Genomic DNA, 16,319 nt, shown 5'->3' with positions numbered 1-16,319 from the left:
TTTGATATGATTGTTCACAAAAGCATCCAGTTTTAGAGAAACAATATTATTACTGAATCTATGTAGTATACAAAATTCTGCTTACAAACTTCAATTTAATCTCACACAATTATTAGATCTCCTCCCAAAGTTTGTGATAAAATTGTAACATCCCACAATTAAAGATGGCAATATGGAATGAGAGCCATGATTCCACGTACACATCGTATTCCATAGGTAGAGGTAATTTAATTCCTCCCTTGTGATGTGAACCACATCACAAGACATCTACTTCAGTTTTCACTCCCAGGAATTATTGTACACTTTTATGCCATCATTATGTCTGCTTTGACTCAGCTGCATGATGATTTATTCATTGTGTGCAATTAGACATCACAATTATAATGAGGAGGATGTTGGATTGCTTTGCACTGGAGTTATTATTAGGCCCTGCACATTTGGTACAGAGTTTGTTTTGTGACTGATTTATGCATGTCTGCAGCCGCTGGTTAGTTTAGACACATTGTTCTTACAAAGGTACAATATTTGGCTTCGCTGCTGAATATTCCAAGTTCCAATAGAAGAACCTGCAGTAAACAAAGATTTGTGCCAAGTCTTAACAGGCAATATTGCCTGAAGTTTGTGATTGGACTACTTCAAATGCTGATAGTTCAAGGTAACAATCTTCTGTCTTCATGGGGCAAACAGATAACACTCATTTTCACTGACAAATATAAACTACAATGACTGCAAAATCATATACATATACATACACACACACACACACACACACACACACACACATATATATATATATATATATATGGTTACCAAATACCCTAAAACTCCTCATGACTGCTGCGTCGAGTCTCGTACCCAGGCTCATGGAAACTCACACTTTACAAAAGTGCAAAGGGAGATCCTCAATGATTAAAAATCAAAGCTAAGTTGATTTCAACTAAAGCAATTATTTTGGCCTAAAACACTGAAGGCACAGATTAATATTCTATACTATTCTATGCACTTATGCATATAGAGCCTTCCTACTGATGCAAGTTAAATGACTAAGTCAGTAATAAGAGTCCATTACAAATAATTTTCAAATATTAAAGTGTTTTGGCTGCTGTTTTTTTTACAGTACAGTTGAAACCAAAGGAAAGTTTTAAGAGAAAAGATGTGGAAGATGGAGGGGAAGATGGAGAGAGAGAGGGCTTATTACTCTTAATACAATTTTGTATCATTTTCCTTGCCTCCCTGGAGGAGGAAATATATTTAAACCTTTTACCTATTCTACACTATAATTCCCATTACCTGGAAAGTGCACTATGGAACAGTCTAGTCATTCCTTATAACAAAGTGGCAGGTTTAACTAGCTCATATTAAGATATGATATTAAATATGCATCATCTTATTACAGCTTTTGTTTAAACAACAATCCTTTTGTAAATAGCTGACCTCAGATTTTTCCCTGAAACTATCTGACATTAATTTTTAAATTATAAACACACATCCATTTGCCAAAATCATATCCACATGGGGATGCTTCACTGTTGTTTTGCAATAATAAAAATTACTTAATTTGAAAGATAATTTCTTTATGTAGAAAAGGAATACAGAGTCATAATTTACAAAAATGGGCATGAATTTAGGTAAAGCACAATTAGTTAAAATTGCATATATACAGCCTTCAAGTAAACTCACTATTGCTTTTATACTCTCAGCAACAACTCCTCAATTACATAAAAATTAAAAGAGAAATAAGTCAACTGTAATAAGATAAATAGCAACATCCTCCCAGGGCACATTCCCTAGCCTGTTGTAGAATATCATTTTAAGATGTATTACATTTGTTTATGCTGTGGAACATTTGTTCAATGAAGCAAAGATGAGTTGCATTCTTCTATGTTGCATTTGTTTAACTCTGTGAAGCTGTGTTACTTTGCCTGTCTAAAACACTTGATGCTCTAATAAAGAGCTGACCGGCCAATAGCAAAGCAGGAGAAAGGATAGGTGGGGCTGTCAGGCAGAGAGAATAAATAAGAGAAATCTGGGAGGAGAGGAGAAAGAGCAAGAGAACAAGGAGAAGGGGATGCCAGGGACCAGCCACCCAGCCACTCAGTCAGCTATGGAGTAAGAGTGAAAGTAAGTAATACAGAAGTAAGAAAAGGAAAAAGCCCAGAGGCAAAAGGTAGCCTGGCTAATTTAAAGTTAAGAAAAGCTGGCTAGCGACAAGCCAAGCTCAGGCCAGGAATTTATAAGTAAGAAAACGTCTCCATGTGTGATTTATTTGGGATCTGGGTGGAGGGTCTCCCCGAAAGAGCAAAGAGTAAAGAACTTAAGGGTGAAAAACAACCAACAACACTAGCCCACCAATAATAATCAAAGAAAAAGAGGCCATCAATTTGAGAGAGATCGGGGAGGTTGAGGTGTTTTAGTCTAATTTCTCTGTTGTGATAAACACCAGGATCAAAAGCCAGGTAGAAAGGGTTCACTTGTCTTACATGTCACTATCACAACTGATCACTGAGAAGTCAGGGCAGGCACTTCAGGCAGGAGCCTGGAGTCGGGAACCGACTCAGACACCATGGAGGAGCACTGTACCCTGGCTTACTCCCCATTTCCTTCTCAGCTTGCTTTCTTATTCTACTCAGAGCCTGCTGCTCAGGATTGGCATCCAATTCAGACTGGGCCTGACCTCATCAAACATTAATTAAGAAAATTCTTGCCCCCCAGACTTGCCTACAGGCCACCTAATCAGAAGAATTCAGTAATCAAGATTCCTTTTCCCCAGATGACATTACTTGGTGTGAAGTTGACAGAAAAACAACAAAATTAAAATAAACAATACAAAACAAATAAAAAAAACCCAACAACTAGCTCCAGGATACTGTAAAAATGAGGATTTGCCCATTGGAACTTGTCGCACAAAGTCCATCAACTCCTAAGTGGCCACTGGGCAGTAAGGGGTGGAGAGATTCCACTGTGGCCAATTCATAGCTACACCTGTGGCATAACACAGCAATCAGATGACTTAAGCAGTGGCATATTTAGAGCCATATTGATTAATTGTTTTCTGATATTATAAATGAATTGTAATTATTCCACCAGAGAAAACAATGTGAGTAAACTTATTTACTTAAATACAATTGATCTCTTCAGAAAGTCTTAGTTTTAGCTTTTAATGTTTTACTAGATCAATACATATTCCATGTAGAAAAGGCAAAAAACTAGTAATAATCTAAAATTATTAGTAAAAACTGAATTCTATTATCTTCTACATATATGTAGAAGTGGATATTTCATGTTAAATATTTATCCACTATACTTGCAAGAATATGTGTATAGTGTAGATGGCTTTTGTTAACTGCTTTATTTTAGCATCTTATGTTAAAAATAGTTTGATACAGTTCTCAACTACAATATTATCTTAATAAAGAGCACATGCATTTTCAGAACCATTTAACTATTCAACTTAATAACGTCACATTGGGCTATCAATTTAATCCCAGGCTTGGGAGGTAGAAGCAGGCAAATGTCTGTGAGTTTGAGGTCAGCTTGGTCTAAATAGAGTTTCAGGCCAACAAGGGTTCTCCCAAAACAAACAAGCAAACAAGAAATGTCTCATATTATTTGTTTAGTTTTATTTTAATATTTATATTTTATTTTAATTATGCATGTGTGTGCATATATGCACATGTGAATGCAGGTGCCTGTGGTCTGTGATATTCATGAGAGCATCAGACATCTTGGAGCTAAATGGTATACATAGCTGTGATTCTCTTAGTATGGGTGTAGGGAACTGAACTTGAAATCTCAACCACAGCATATGAGCTCTTAACCACTGGGTCATCTTTCCAGCTCCAATCTTCAATGTTTTAAACAGATGATTTGCTAGTGTATAAATATAGTTAATGTTAAAGGTATTTTAAAATGTAATGGTACATATTTTGATATGTTGTATTGAATTGTCCCTCATGAAAGTTGTTTTCCTAATAGAACTACAAAAGCTTTCACCTCACTTTGTATCTTAGTTGGGGTTTCTATTGCTATGAGGAGATATCATGATTACAGCAACTCTTATAAAGGAAAACATTTAACTGGTGTTGCTCACTTAAAATTCATAGGTTCAGTCCATTGTCATCAAGGTGAGACATGGCTGAGTGAAGGCAGACATGGTACTGTAGGTGTAGCTGAGAGTCCTATGTCTTGCAGGCAACAGGAAGTGGTCTGAGTGTCACACTGAGGGAAGCTTGAGCAAAGAAATCTCAAAGCCAGCCCCCACACAATTCCTCCACATGGCCACACCTCCTAATAGTGCCACTCCCTTTAGGGGCAATTTTCTTTCACATCACTATACTTTTCCATCTCCAAACTGGGTTCTTCATTTTCTAAACTAATCTGGTGGATGAAGATCAAATGTCATGACTGACTGCACACCCTTCTGTTACTGCTGTATCTAGGCTCATTTCCTACATAGAAGGCCACATGTACTACTTCATGATTAACTATTTACTTCTTTTTTCCTTTTATAATACAGTAATCATCCTTCTCTTACTGCACTATTAAGTTTTTATTTCTTTTTTTTGTTTGTTTTTTGTTTTTTGTTTTTCGAGACAGGGTTTCTCTGTGTAGCTTTGCACCTTTCCTGGAACTCGCTTTGGAGACCAGGCTGGCCTCGAACTCACAGAGATCCGCCTGGCTCTGCCTCCCGAGTGCTGGGATTAAAGGCGTGCGCCACCACTGCCCGGCAAGTTTTTATTTCTTATAGAGTTGAAAAAAAGGATTTATTTTGAGGCTGCTCATCCATTCATCTTTCCCTTTGCATTTCAGCTACAATAGTTTCTCATCAATACAAATATTAAATATCATACATTTAAATTTAGTGATATTTATCACCTATATTATGTTTTGTGTCTACTTTAGAAAGACTTGCCAAAATGTGACATAAATTCAGGAATTTTCTCAGCAAATTTTATGTACTGTTGATATTTAAATCTATGCCATCTGGTATTTATGTTTCTGTATGACATATATGGTAAATATTTCCTACATTAATAAAGTGCTGTTAATCTACTTGAAACACAGCAATTTATAATGGTGTGATATTGAAATCTACCTCACCAAGACATCAATTTATACTTTGGAATAATCATAACTGATGGCTTATCTTTCTCTACAACATACAAGTTGGTTGGTGAAACACAGGTTGAATATGGTCACTCTGGGGCTCAGTAATGATCCCATGTTTGTTGTTGTGCCTGACATCAATCTTTCTCGGAAAAAAAGGTTACTATTGAATAAACATCATAGTGATATCTGTGCTTACTCTAGGTTGCATGCTCACATCTAAGGTTTTGGGTCTCAGAACTGCAAATAAGAGAGAACATGCAGAATTTGTCTTTGGGGGTTGGATTATCCCACTCAATCTTTTTTAGGTCCATCAATTTACCTGCAAATTTCATGGTTTAATTTTTATTTACAGCTCAATAGTACTCCACCATGTATATATACCACATTTTCATTATCCATTAATCAGTTGAAGGACTCATTGCAATGTGAAATAGTGGAACTTATGTCCTGGGGGCAACCAACAGCTGTCTAACTAGGAGGGAATTAAAATGTGGTTCTGTAAACCTAGTCTATTATTCATGAACTATGAGGTCATGGACCCTAGAGGAGAACCTACTACTGCCACTTTCTTGAGCCAGTATCCTTTACAACTGCATTCTCAATATTTATCCTCATATCCACAGTTGAGTGTAGTTCTCACTTCTCATCAAAGAAGCATCTTTTTTCAGCAGATAGAAACTATAATTGTTAAAATTGCAGAGAGCCTCTGGCTGTGAGTTTCCTGGCCACAATTGATAAGTCTACAACACAACTCCAGCACCTCAGGCTCCAGAAACACCACAGTAAAACTGTAAGAGCTGGAGGACTAGAATGTCTTCTATGATAGGAAAGATGCTCCTCCCATAAAAATCTCAATAATATGGTTGTTTAAATAAGACCTGCACAATGACAACACTAGTTAACAAATCACCAGAAATCTTAAAACACCAACCAGTGATTTTCATATAATCTCTGTGAGTTAGAAGCCAAGGACAGGATCACCACACAAGCTGCAATGCAGACATCAGCTGTAGCTTTGATCTTCAACTTTCTGCTAAGAGTCCCTTCCCCAGATTTTTAGATTATGTGGGACTCAGGTTCTTGGAGTTGTCTGACTCAGTTCCTCATTTCCTCACTTGTTGGCGGCCAAAAAACTCTTTGAATTCCAGGGTCTGATGTGCTAAGAAGCAACTAGTTCACACAGGGCTCCTCTAGTGTCAGCTGGATAACTGGATTATGTTTCATTTTCATAGAGTTCCCTGGTTTGGTCAGGTGTTCTGAGATGGTCTTCCACTGTATCACCTTATAACTATTTGATAATGGATAAACATTCTCAGGGAAATTTTGTCATAGAATACAGACTTAGTGCCATTCACATCGGAAGACATCTGCAGGTTCTGCTGTACTGTGGGTATTCCATCTGTAGGTTCTGCTGCACTGTGGGTATTCTATCTGCAGGTTCTGCTGTACTGTGGGTATTCTATCTGTGGTTCTGCTGCACTGTGGGTATTCTGTCTGTAGGTTCTGCTGCACTGTGGGTATTCTATCTGTAGGTTCTGCTGCACTGTGGGTATTCTATCTGTAGGTTCTGCTGTACTGTGGGTATTCTATCTGTAGGTTCTGCTGCACTGTGGGTATTCTATCTGTAGGTGCTGCTGTACTGTGGGTATTCTATCTGTAGGTTTTGCTGTACTGTGGGTATTCTATCTGTAGGTGCTGCTGCACTGTGGATATTCCATCTGTAGGTTCTGCTGCACTGTGGGTATTCTATCTGTAGGTTCTGCTGCACTGTGGGTATTCTATCTGTAGGTTTTGCTGCACTGTGGGTATTCTGTCTGTAGGTTCTGCTGCACTGTGGGTATTCTGTCTGTAGGTGCTGCTGTACTGTGGGTATTCTGTCTGTAGGTTTTGCTGCACTGTGGGTATTCTATCTGTAGGTGCTGCTGCACTGTGGGTATTCTGTCTGTAGGTGCTGCTGTACTGTGGGTATTCTATCTGTAGGTTCTGCTGCACTGTGGGTATTCTATCTATAAGTGCTGCTGTATTGTGGATATTATATCTGTAGGTGCTTCTGTATTGTGGATATTGTAGATTGTTTTCAGACTATGAGAATTTTTTTTTTACCTCATCTAAGAATGGATCTTTACATTTCCCTTGCAATGCTAAGGATATTCTGTGCAATTTTATCAGAAATAAACTTACTATTTTGACTTGTCTTATAAGTTGATCTGAACCACATGTACTATGTTACTTGAGAAAATGATTGTAAATAATTTCCATGTTATCTTAAAGTGTTCAGTATTTTAAAAATATCTTTTACTTGCTTATCTGTTTACAACACACATTCCCTGCTCACCACTCAAGTACTGAAAATGTGTAAAAGCTGTACATGAGAGCAGAACAGTAAATAGCTTTCTAGAAGTGAGAATTGTCCTGGCTTATTGGATGCACCCATTCCTATTACTGAATTCACATACAAACCCAGAGCAAGAATGATTCTGAAAAGGCAACAGGTAACTAATCCTGAACAGGTGGGATATACCAGGGTCCTCAGTTTACCCATATTGGCATCAAGTTAATGTTAAGTAAGTACTTCTGCCATAATTAGTTATGAATATGTATATATATATTCAAAGTTAAATACTAAATATAATCCTTTTAATTAGATGATTCCTCAGGATAAAGTCAGTGACTATGCAAAGTGATGTAAATATATTAAGCTGTATTATTAGAAAAACATTGACATAAGACAGTAAGCTAAAACTCAATTTATCACTGATAATTCTATTTAAGAATGACCCAGAATTATTTTCCATGATGGTATAGATATGCCTTTTCTTACTGTCCAATTCCTGAACATGGAGGCAGCTATATAGTGTTCGTTCTGGGTGTGTTATTCTTAACAAAGTGCATAGCTGTCACAAACAACAGCACATGCCACAACTCTGGTGATGTCTCTGGTGAGAGTTAAAGCAGCTGAAATAGAAAGCATTCTTTCTGCTTCATGGAGCCACCTAAAGGAGGTGATTTCGCAGCCTTCACTGTGGGGAAATCTCTTTCCATTTCTGGGATCTGGGGTCTTTTGACAACTAGTTTTATTTTTGTGACAGATACAGTCACACAAGACAGACTTTGTAATAACGGGCTGGTGCATGCTAAACCTCTGCTGATGTGACAATGAACCCATGTCCCTGTGATAAACTCGTTTTTCCCTTTACTGCAATTAATTCAGATGAAAAAAAAGTTTGATAATTTAAACATGTGTGTTTGTGTGTGTGTGTGTGTGTGTGTGTGGTGTGTGCATGCACATGAGCGCTCACGCACACGTGCTGTGCATGATTGATAAATAAAACGCTGATTGGCCAGTAGCCAGGCAAGAAGGATAGGGTAGGCGGGACAAGGAGAGAGGAGAATTCTGGGAAGTGGAAGGCTGAGGCAGGGAGCCGCTCCCAGCCGCCATGATGAGAAACAGATGTTAAGATATGGTAAGCCACGAGCCACGTGGTAACTTATAGATTAATAGAAATGGGTTGATTTAACATATAAAAACAATTAGCAAGAAGCTTTCCACGGCCATAAAGTTTAAAAGTAAATGTCTCTGTGTGTTTACTTGGTTCTGTCTGAGCGGCTACAGTCCCAGGATGGACTGGAGATAACTTCAGCTACGTGTGTGTGTGTGTGTGTGTGTGTGTGTGTGTGTGTGTGTGTGTGTGTGTGTGTGTATATTTTCAGTCATCATATTGGTAGATCACATTAGTAGATCCTGCAGAATGTGGTCATTTTAATTTTACTTATGTCTTATAGTAATGTGATGGTAGTATGTTATGCTCTCTAATTTTTAACACCCTTGTCCTCAGTGCCCTCTTTAGGGCAGAATGTCTAACCCAGAATGCCTCAAAGGTAGCAAAGTAACATTATGAGTCAGATGTTCGGTCCTTGCCTCAATTCAATTAATACATTACCAAGAATAGGGTAGAAATATGCAGGAAAGATGATTAACTTCTCTGGACATTTATCTAGTTCTGAGCTTATAACATGTGAAGACATGGGATAGATGATTTCTAAACCCTGCTTTAACTCAATAAAGCATTTTACTTTCCTGATGTAGGTACAACTGGATGCACTCTTGTAGTTCATTTGGGAACCCTAAGAAAATACACCATCTTCTATGTGGTCTATGATCAACAGAAGTGTATTTCTCACAGTTCTGGATGTAGGAAACACAGGCATGGAGACACCAGCAAAGTCGCAGTCTCATGAGGACCCAGTTTCTCCATTTCAAGTCTTTGCACTCCAGCCTTGTTCAGCAGAGAGAGAGAGAGAACTCAGACTCTGACTGAGCACTTTTTCATGAGAAGACGAAAATGCCCCACAGTCACCTCACAAAGTCCCCGTTTCTTTATTCTATCATGCTGGGGTTGATGGTCTCAACATTTGAACTTTGAGGAGACAAACCTGTTTTTTTGTGTGTTCTCATGTATATATTTGTTTGGGCATATAATTACATTATGTGTTTTGTCATTAAAAAAATATCTGTATAGCCATGGCTGTTGTTTGAATATTGTTTGTCTATTCTTGCTGGGGTCTAATTTCTATGGTGAGGTATTTAGAAGACGAAGATTTATTTATTTTGGCTTAGTTTTAGGAATGGAGTCTCTGGGAGGTGATTAAAATTAATTAATCATCAGTGTAGAGGCGAATCATTGACTCCAGGAAGCCTCATATAAAACAGGAGAGAGACAGTGCACACATAGAAACTCATACACATATGCTGTGGGATGTTCTGCATGGCAAATGTGTTGCTGGTTAGTCAATAAATAAAACACTGATTGGCCATTGGCTAGGCAGGAAGTGTAGGCGGGACAAGGAGGAGAATAAAGCTGGGAAGTGCAAGGCTGAGTCAGAGAGACACTGCCAGCTGCCATGATGACAAGCAGCATTTGAAGATGCCGGTAATCCACAAGCCATGTGGCAAGGTATAGATTAATGGAAATGGATTAATTTAAGCTGTAAGAACAGTTAGCAAGAAGCCTGCCACGGCCATACAGTTTGTAAGCAATATAAGTCTCTGTGTTTACTTGGTTGGGTCTGAGTGGCTGTGGGACTGGCAGGTGAGAGAGATTTGTCCTGACTGTGGGCCAGGCAGGAAAACTTTAGCTACACACATAATCACACAGTGTCCATACACACACTTCTGTGGATACATGCACACAGGTACACATATAATCTCTATGCTATTCTTTGTCATGCGATGCTCTGTGCCACTTTCAGACACTGCCATTCATCACTGAAACAGGCATAAATTCTGCACATCCATTACTCTAAACTCCAAATTCACCTCTTTATGACAGATGCAATCTATACATATTGTGTTATTAGCAACAGACAACAGAATAATATACTACGAACAAAAACAACTACAGTCATCACCATCGTTCACACTGCAATTCCAGATTTGCTGCCAAACTCATGTTACATAAAGCCATATTAAGTGAGGAACTTGAAACTTCTTCAATGAATCACCTTGACAGATATATAGGAATATCCCTGGAATTATTCTAAACCACTCAATTTCAAATAGAAGCCCACTATGCATTTTCTTATAGTTTCTGCACCTTATCTAGTAGAAATTGGTTTCAATAATACATGCACTACACACACAGTTCATTTCGTGACTTCCTCCTTCTGTGCACAAACGCAATCCTGAACAATAGCAAATAAAGGAAAGCAAAGCATTGTGATAGAAATCTTTAGGAATATTTAATCTTCTAATGATGTTATAGTAAAATGCAACCTACAGGGTCATTTACAAGTGAGGAATTATTTTTGAACAGTTCTAGAATCTGCAAAGTCCAAGAGTGACATACCAGCATATTCAGTACATGGTAATAAGCAGGTGATCGGTCAAAACACCACACTTGGGCCTCACACATTGGGAGAAGGGGTAGAACCACTTTCTGAGGATACTGTCCATGATGCCCAAGCTCATCAATGAGTGTTTGTCTTTGAAATCTAATCCTTTGCAAGGGTCCCACTTCCTAAAGGCTTCATATTGGTTATTAGAATTTTTAACAGATGGAATTTGAAGGATTTATAGAAATCATCCCCCCTTTCACTTGACAAACTGACCATATTTTGTGCAGCAACAGAGAACATTCAGTAAGACAAACAAGTAAACCCAGATCACACACCAAGACTTTAGCAAAAACTTATTGTGAATGAATGTAATAATTGCAGAAACCATTATTATAACACCCCTCATTCCAAGACAAGTAAACATTTGCTCCTATGGAAGAACTTAACGGGTTGGGTGGACCTTCCGTCAATCTTGAAGGAGCATCCTGTATCCTATGAACTGACTGTTAATTGATACTCACTAAATGGCTTTAATATCTCATATAGTCACAGGCACTGAAATGCTATATTTTCGCTCAACTATACTTAGGTAGGTTCATAGCATGACATAACATACCATGTCTTATATGCATGCAGATTTATAGATACATAGAATTCAATAATACATTTCAGAGGTCGAAGGAACTTTAGGTGTTAGCTGAAATGTCCTGCTATCCCACATATTGTCAGTCTTTCCAATAGATTATTTTCCCCACAAAAATACCAAAGTGTAAACTATGAGGTTTTCATTTTGATAACTGTAGCATCCCATGTACCTAATACCTTTTTTGTATAATTATTACAAGTCCTTTAATTATACAGCTAAATGTGTTTCCCTCATAAAATAAAGTTATTGCCTCATCTTGCACTTGAGTAAAATAAAACCTTGAATCATAGTAGATGTTTTAAATTTAGCAATATATTTTTCATTTATCTGTATTAAATTTTATAGCACAGATAAAAATTGCAGACTTTTCATGATATTTAAGAGATCCCATAGTAGTTTGCCATTCCATATTTTTGACAGTAAATTAGATAGGGGATCTCAGTAAGTCATGATTCTAAATTGAAAAGAATATTTTAAAATTTTCTCACACTGGGGGTCAGGTTAGATGGCTGAGCATCTGAAAATGTGTTTGCTACACAAGTCTGATGATATGTTTGGACTCTGGAAGGAAGGAACCAACTCCACAATGTTGTCCTCTGACTGCCACGTATGTATGACAGGACACCCCCACCACTCATGCACACATATCATACAAGCCTTAGCAATATGGAAAACATAAAACCATCACACAAAATCATGGTTAATTCTAGCCCATCAATGTGAATATTATCTGAACATCTCTTGTTGTAGTGAGAATACTTATTATTCATTTCTTAGCATTTCACAAGAGAAAAAAATATATCATCATTGACTAGGTGCAACAGTTCTATAATGCACATATACTTCAAAATATCATGTTACATATGGCAAATGAATAACACGTTATGTAAACAAAATAAAGTAAACAGAATGCTGAGGCCAAAATATCTAAGATGATAGATCTCATATCAACTGTATTCCACAAAACATATAAACTGTAATTAACACTTTTAAAATTCAGACTCTAGAAGACACTTATCAAAGGCACACTGCACTGAATGTGGTTGAGCAATGTAACACGAGTCACCAAAAACTACACTAAGAATTTTTTCATATTCTGGTCTAGAAAATATGCGACTATTTTTCAAATACTATGATGAAATAAGGATCCAAGACCTCCAGCATTTTAACCAACCACTGAGATGAAGACAGAGACTTCATCGTGTATAAACAGCCCACAGGTGGGCAGGATAGCGAACTCATTAACTCAGAGAATGGCCCAGCTGCATAATTGGAAAGGAATTTAAAGACAAAAGTATTTGGGTGTTTTGTAAAATAATTGTCCAAAACTTTCAACAACTCCAAACTAAAAATCTTGGCACCCTGTGCTGTTTACAACAAGAGATGTCTTAGAAGGCTCTGGACTCCTTTTCTCTCTTTTCCATTTAAGCAAAATGCATAGCTTCAAAATATAAAACTCTTTCTTACCCTTTAAAGCTGAATTTCTTGGGATTTTATTTCATTTGCTTATATTTGTGAACCACGAAATAGCCTAAGCTCCCTGAGAATGTCCTAATGTATCTGTTTATACAGCTTATTATTTATTAAACTGTAATTTTCAAAATTAAAAATTGAAAAACAAACATGAACTTTTCAGTAACTTTAAAGATCATTAAGTCACTTAAGCATCTTCTGAATTTTTTCCCCAATTCTCTGCCTTCCCAAGCAGTTCTCTCTCCCCTTACTTTAATTGTGACTCTGCAGTTGCAAGCCTGTCCAGATAAAAAGAGTCTGCAACGGATGTGTACCAAAGCTAACGTCTCAAACATTTTATGAAGTTTCGAAAAACAATATTTAAACTCAAGCTTCATCAGAAACTGCAGCATCACCCGAATATACTTGGGAAGAGCTAAACAAACTGAAGGCCAACAAAATCCATCATTTCCCAGTGGAAGAGAACGCACTCGCTTAAGCGAGGTTATGATGCACATACGGAAATAAGTACTCAGAATGTGATATGCAACTCTCACTGCATCGGAATGAGGGAAAAGGAGCCTCACTGGTTTTAACCACTTATTAGGGAACACCCTGCTGTGCCCAAGCTGCATGAAGAAAACCCCATTAGCAGCTGAGGAGCCTGGTAGGCTGGGACACTTCTGAAGGACAAATAGTCAAGTAAGGGAAGCTTACGTTCTTGAAAGGATGTGAAGAGCATCTGAAACCTGCTGTTGCGACTGCCCTCGTCTGCCCACATGCGGATCACCCCCAGGCCCGTGCGCAGCATCACGTCATTAGCCACCGTGCTGCAGAACTTGGCCTTCAAGTCCTCCACCGAGCTGCTCCCGTCATACACCGCCACGAAGTTCCTCTTGCATTCATTTGAATTCTGCATCTCATAGTCCAAGAAACGTAAGTAAATCTGTAAAACAAAGATAAAACAATCTGTGCACTTCAAAAATGTAGAGCAATGCTTGGACCTCCTCTTTTCTTTTCAGTCTCACAAGACAGCCTTGATTGCAATCAGCCCCATTATTTTCCCTTGTGGTCCACAGGCAGATAAACTAGTGCAAAGCAAATTATCTTTAATATTTCTTTACAAGTGTTATTATGCTGTTAAAAAAAAAAAAACTTAGCTGCGCCATTTCCTTTAGCTAAGTATTTTTTGCCCAGATGATTCTGACATCATTCTGTGATGTATCTGAAATCAGCTATTAGCTTTCAAAACTTACATGCTATTTAGCTTTGGATATGGAAGTACTTTAAATATTTCTTTATGCATTCTTGTTCAAGTGCCCTTGTGTTTTGTTTAATGTATACAAAGAACAATTTACATTAACACTAAAGGAAAACAAAACATATTGAAAGACAGCTTTTGATTTTAATCTAAACAATTACTCTTATTCAGCTTTGCAGTGGAGCGTATCAAAATATTTTAAAAGGCCAATCTAGCTATTTTCATCATACTTAAAATCAGGCCACTTAGCTCAATCTCTGCAAATAAAAGTTAAATTAGCATTTAGCACTTAGTGAGTACAATGTACCATGACACCAATTCATATGTCATCATTAAACGCTCCCAACAATTTTGTGACTAACATGTCGGTGTCCTCAGATGTGACAACTCAGGCTCACAGAATAGAAACTACAAGTCAGATGTGAGACGTCTGACTCCACAGTCTACACTCCTTCCTCAAGGACACACTGTGTCTAACACACTGGTTCTTGGTAAGGAAAAGTTATCTAACTCTCTTCCAATGTGTATTCAGAATCACAAGTGATTGATTCCAGCAGGATCAGAACAAAGAATGTGTTTGTTCATTCATCCATCCTTTCAGCAACATCCATAGCCTCGATGTTCAGTTGGTCACAGTCACAGTTAAAGGCATTGTGCAAATGTGTAAACAAGGAACGAAGCACTGAAAACATGTGTTCAAATCAAGACACCTATATAGAATGTAAAACTATAGGAATTCTATACAATAAATGTAAATGAAACAAATTAGTGAAGGTGCAATAAGAACAGTATCTGAATGAAACTTGCCTCCTTTGAACACATTGATTGCTTGTTTATATTTTATTTTGTAATCATGCATATCTATAGGCTATTTTGTTTAAATTAGATTACTTCACCTAGCATGCATACAAACTAAAGGTATACATTTATTTTAAGTTCACTTTCATCTTTCTATATTCATTTTTTTGTTGTTATTTCAAAAACTATGAAATTTATGGGACAACTTTTCCCCCAGATCTGGAAATGTCTATCCTAAGTTTAAAATTTCATTATTTTAGTTAATACAAAAATATTATTGCCCTTGCATGTTATTATAAAATAGACATTGGGCCGGGCGGTGGTGGCGCACGCCTTTAATCCCAGCACTCGGGAGGCAGAGCCAGGCGGATCTCTGTGAGTTCGAGGCCAGCCTGGTCTCCAAAGCGAGTACCAGGAAAGGCGCAAAGCTACACAGAGAAACCCTGTCTCGAAAAACCAAAAAAAAAAAAAAAATAGACATTGGACCCTGTAGTTTCTCTTAAAAATCAGTTGTATGCCTTGTCTCCTGAAACAAGATTTTTCAACAATCTCCTAAACACTCCGTGTGTCTGTCAGGTTCAGTCTCTGCCATGTGTTTCCAGTCTCAACCCAGCCAAACATAACACTTTTACATACAAAGTCAATGATCCCATGCCTCCAGCCCAAATCCTCACCTGAGGCATAGTACAACCATTGAGAAACCTTGCTCAGGCAAAGTCTTCCCTCTCCTTCCAACAGTGTGTTTCTTTTCCAACACCTCAAGCTTTGTGCTCCAGGGGCAAACTTTAACTTGAAGGAATTGGTCCCTACTGTTTGTAGCAACTTCTTCCCAGTGTATCAAGGTTAAGCTCAGTTGCTATATTCCCAGGAAACAACCCCCTACTAGGCTGACTCCCTTATTCCATAAGTCTTTACCTTTACACCCTCCAGACTCTATTAGAACTGAACATATTTCACGCTACAGTTCCTGTGACACTTCCTTTCTACGCAACTAACCAGAACTCTCATTTTCTTTACTAATTTCATTTGTTCAGCATTCATCATGTATTTATTGGCTGTCCACAAACCCAACATTGTTTTAAGTGTTATAAATAATAAATAAGCACACGTTACCTTCAATAGTAAGAGATGTTTAAAATAACTCTCAAAATAAACTATGACATAGATCTAAAGAATATGAAGTATAAGAAAATATATTGTAGACCTGTGTGAGCTGGA

At 37.7% G+C, this 16,319-nt stretch overlaps 1 protein-coding gene across 1 annotated transcript in view; it reads right to left on the bottom strand.

The window, feature by feature from the left end:
• Neto1 (neuropilin and tolloid like 1) overlaps nt 1-16,319 on the bottom strand; it is a 125,034-nt gene that overhangs the window by 23,729 nt on the left and 84,986 nt on the right. The window contains 1 exon segment of the mRNA XM_052742727.1: nt 13,760-13,988. Coding sequence (XP_052598687.1) covers nt 13,760-13,988 — 229 coding nt within the window.

Source organism: Peromyscus californicus, unplaced genomic scaffold (assembly GCF_007827085.1).
Source record: "Peromyscus californicus insignis strain IS unplaced genomic scaffold, ASM782708v3 Scaffold_17__1_contigs__length_78620276, whole genome shotgun sequence".
NCBI lineage: Eukaryota > Metazoa > Chordata > Mammalia > Rodentia > Cricetidae > Peromyscus > Peromyscus californicus.
The sequence above is the reverse complement of the archived record's forward strand: the minus strand, read 5'-3'. Positions and strand labels throughout refer to the sequence as shown.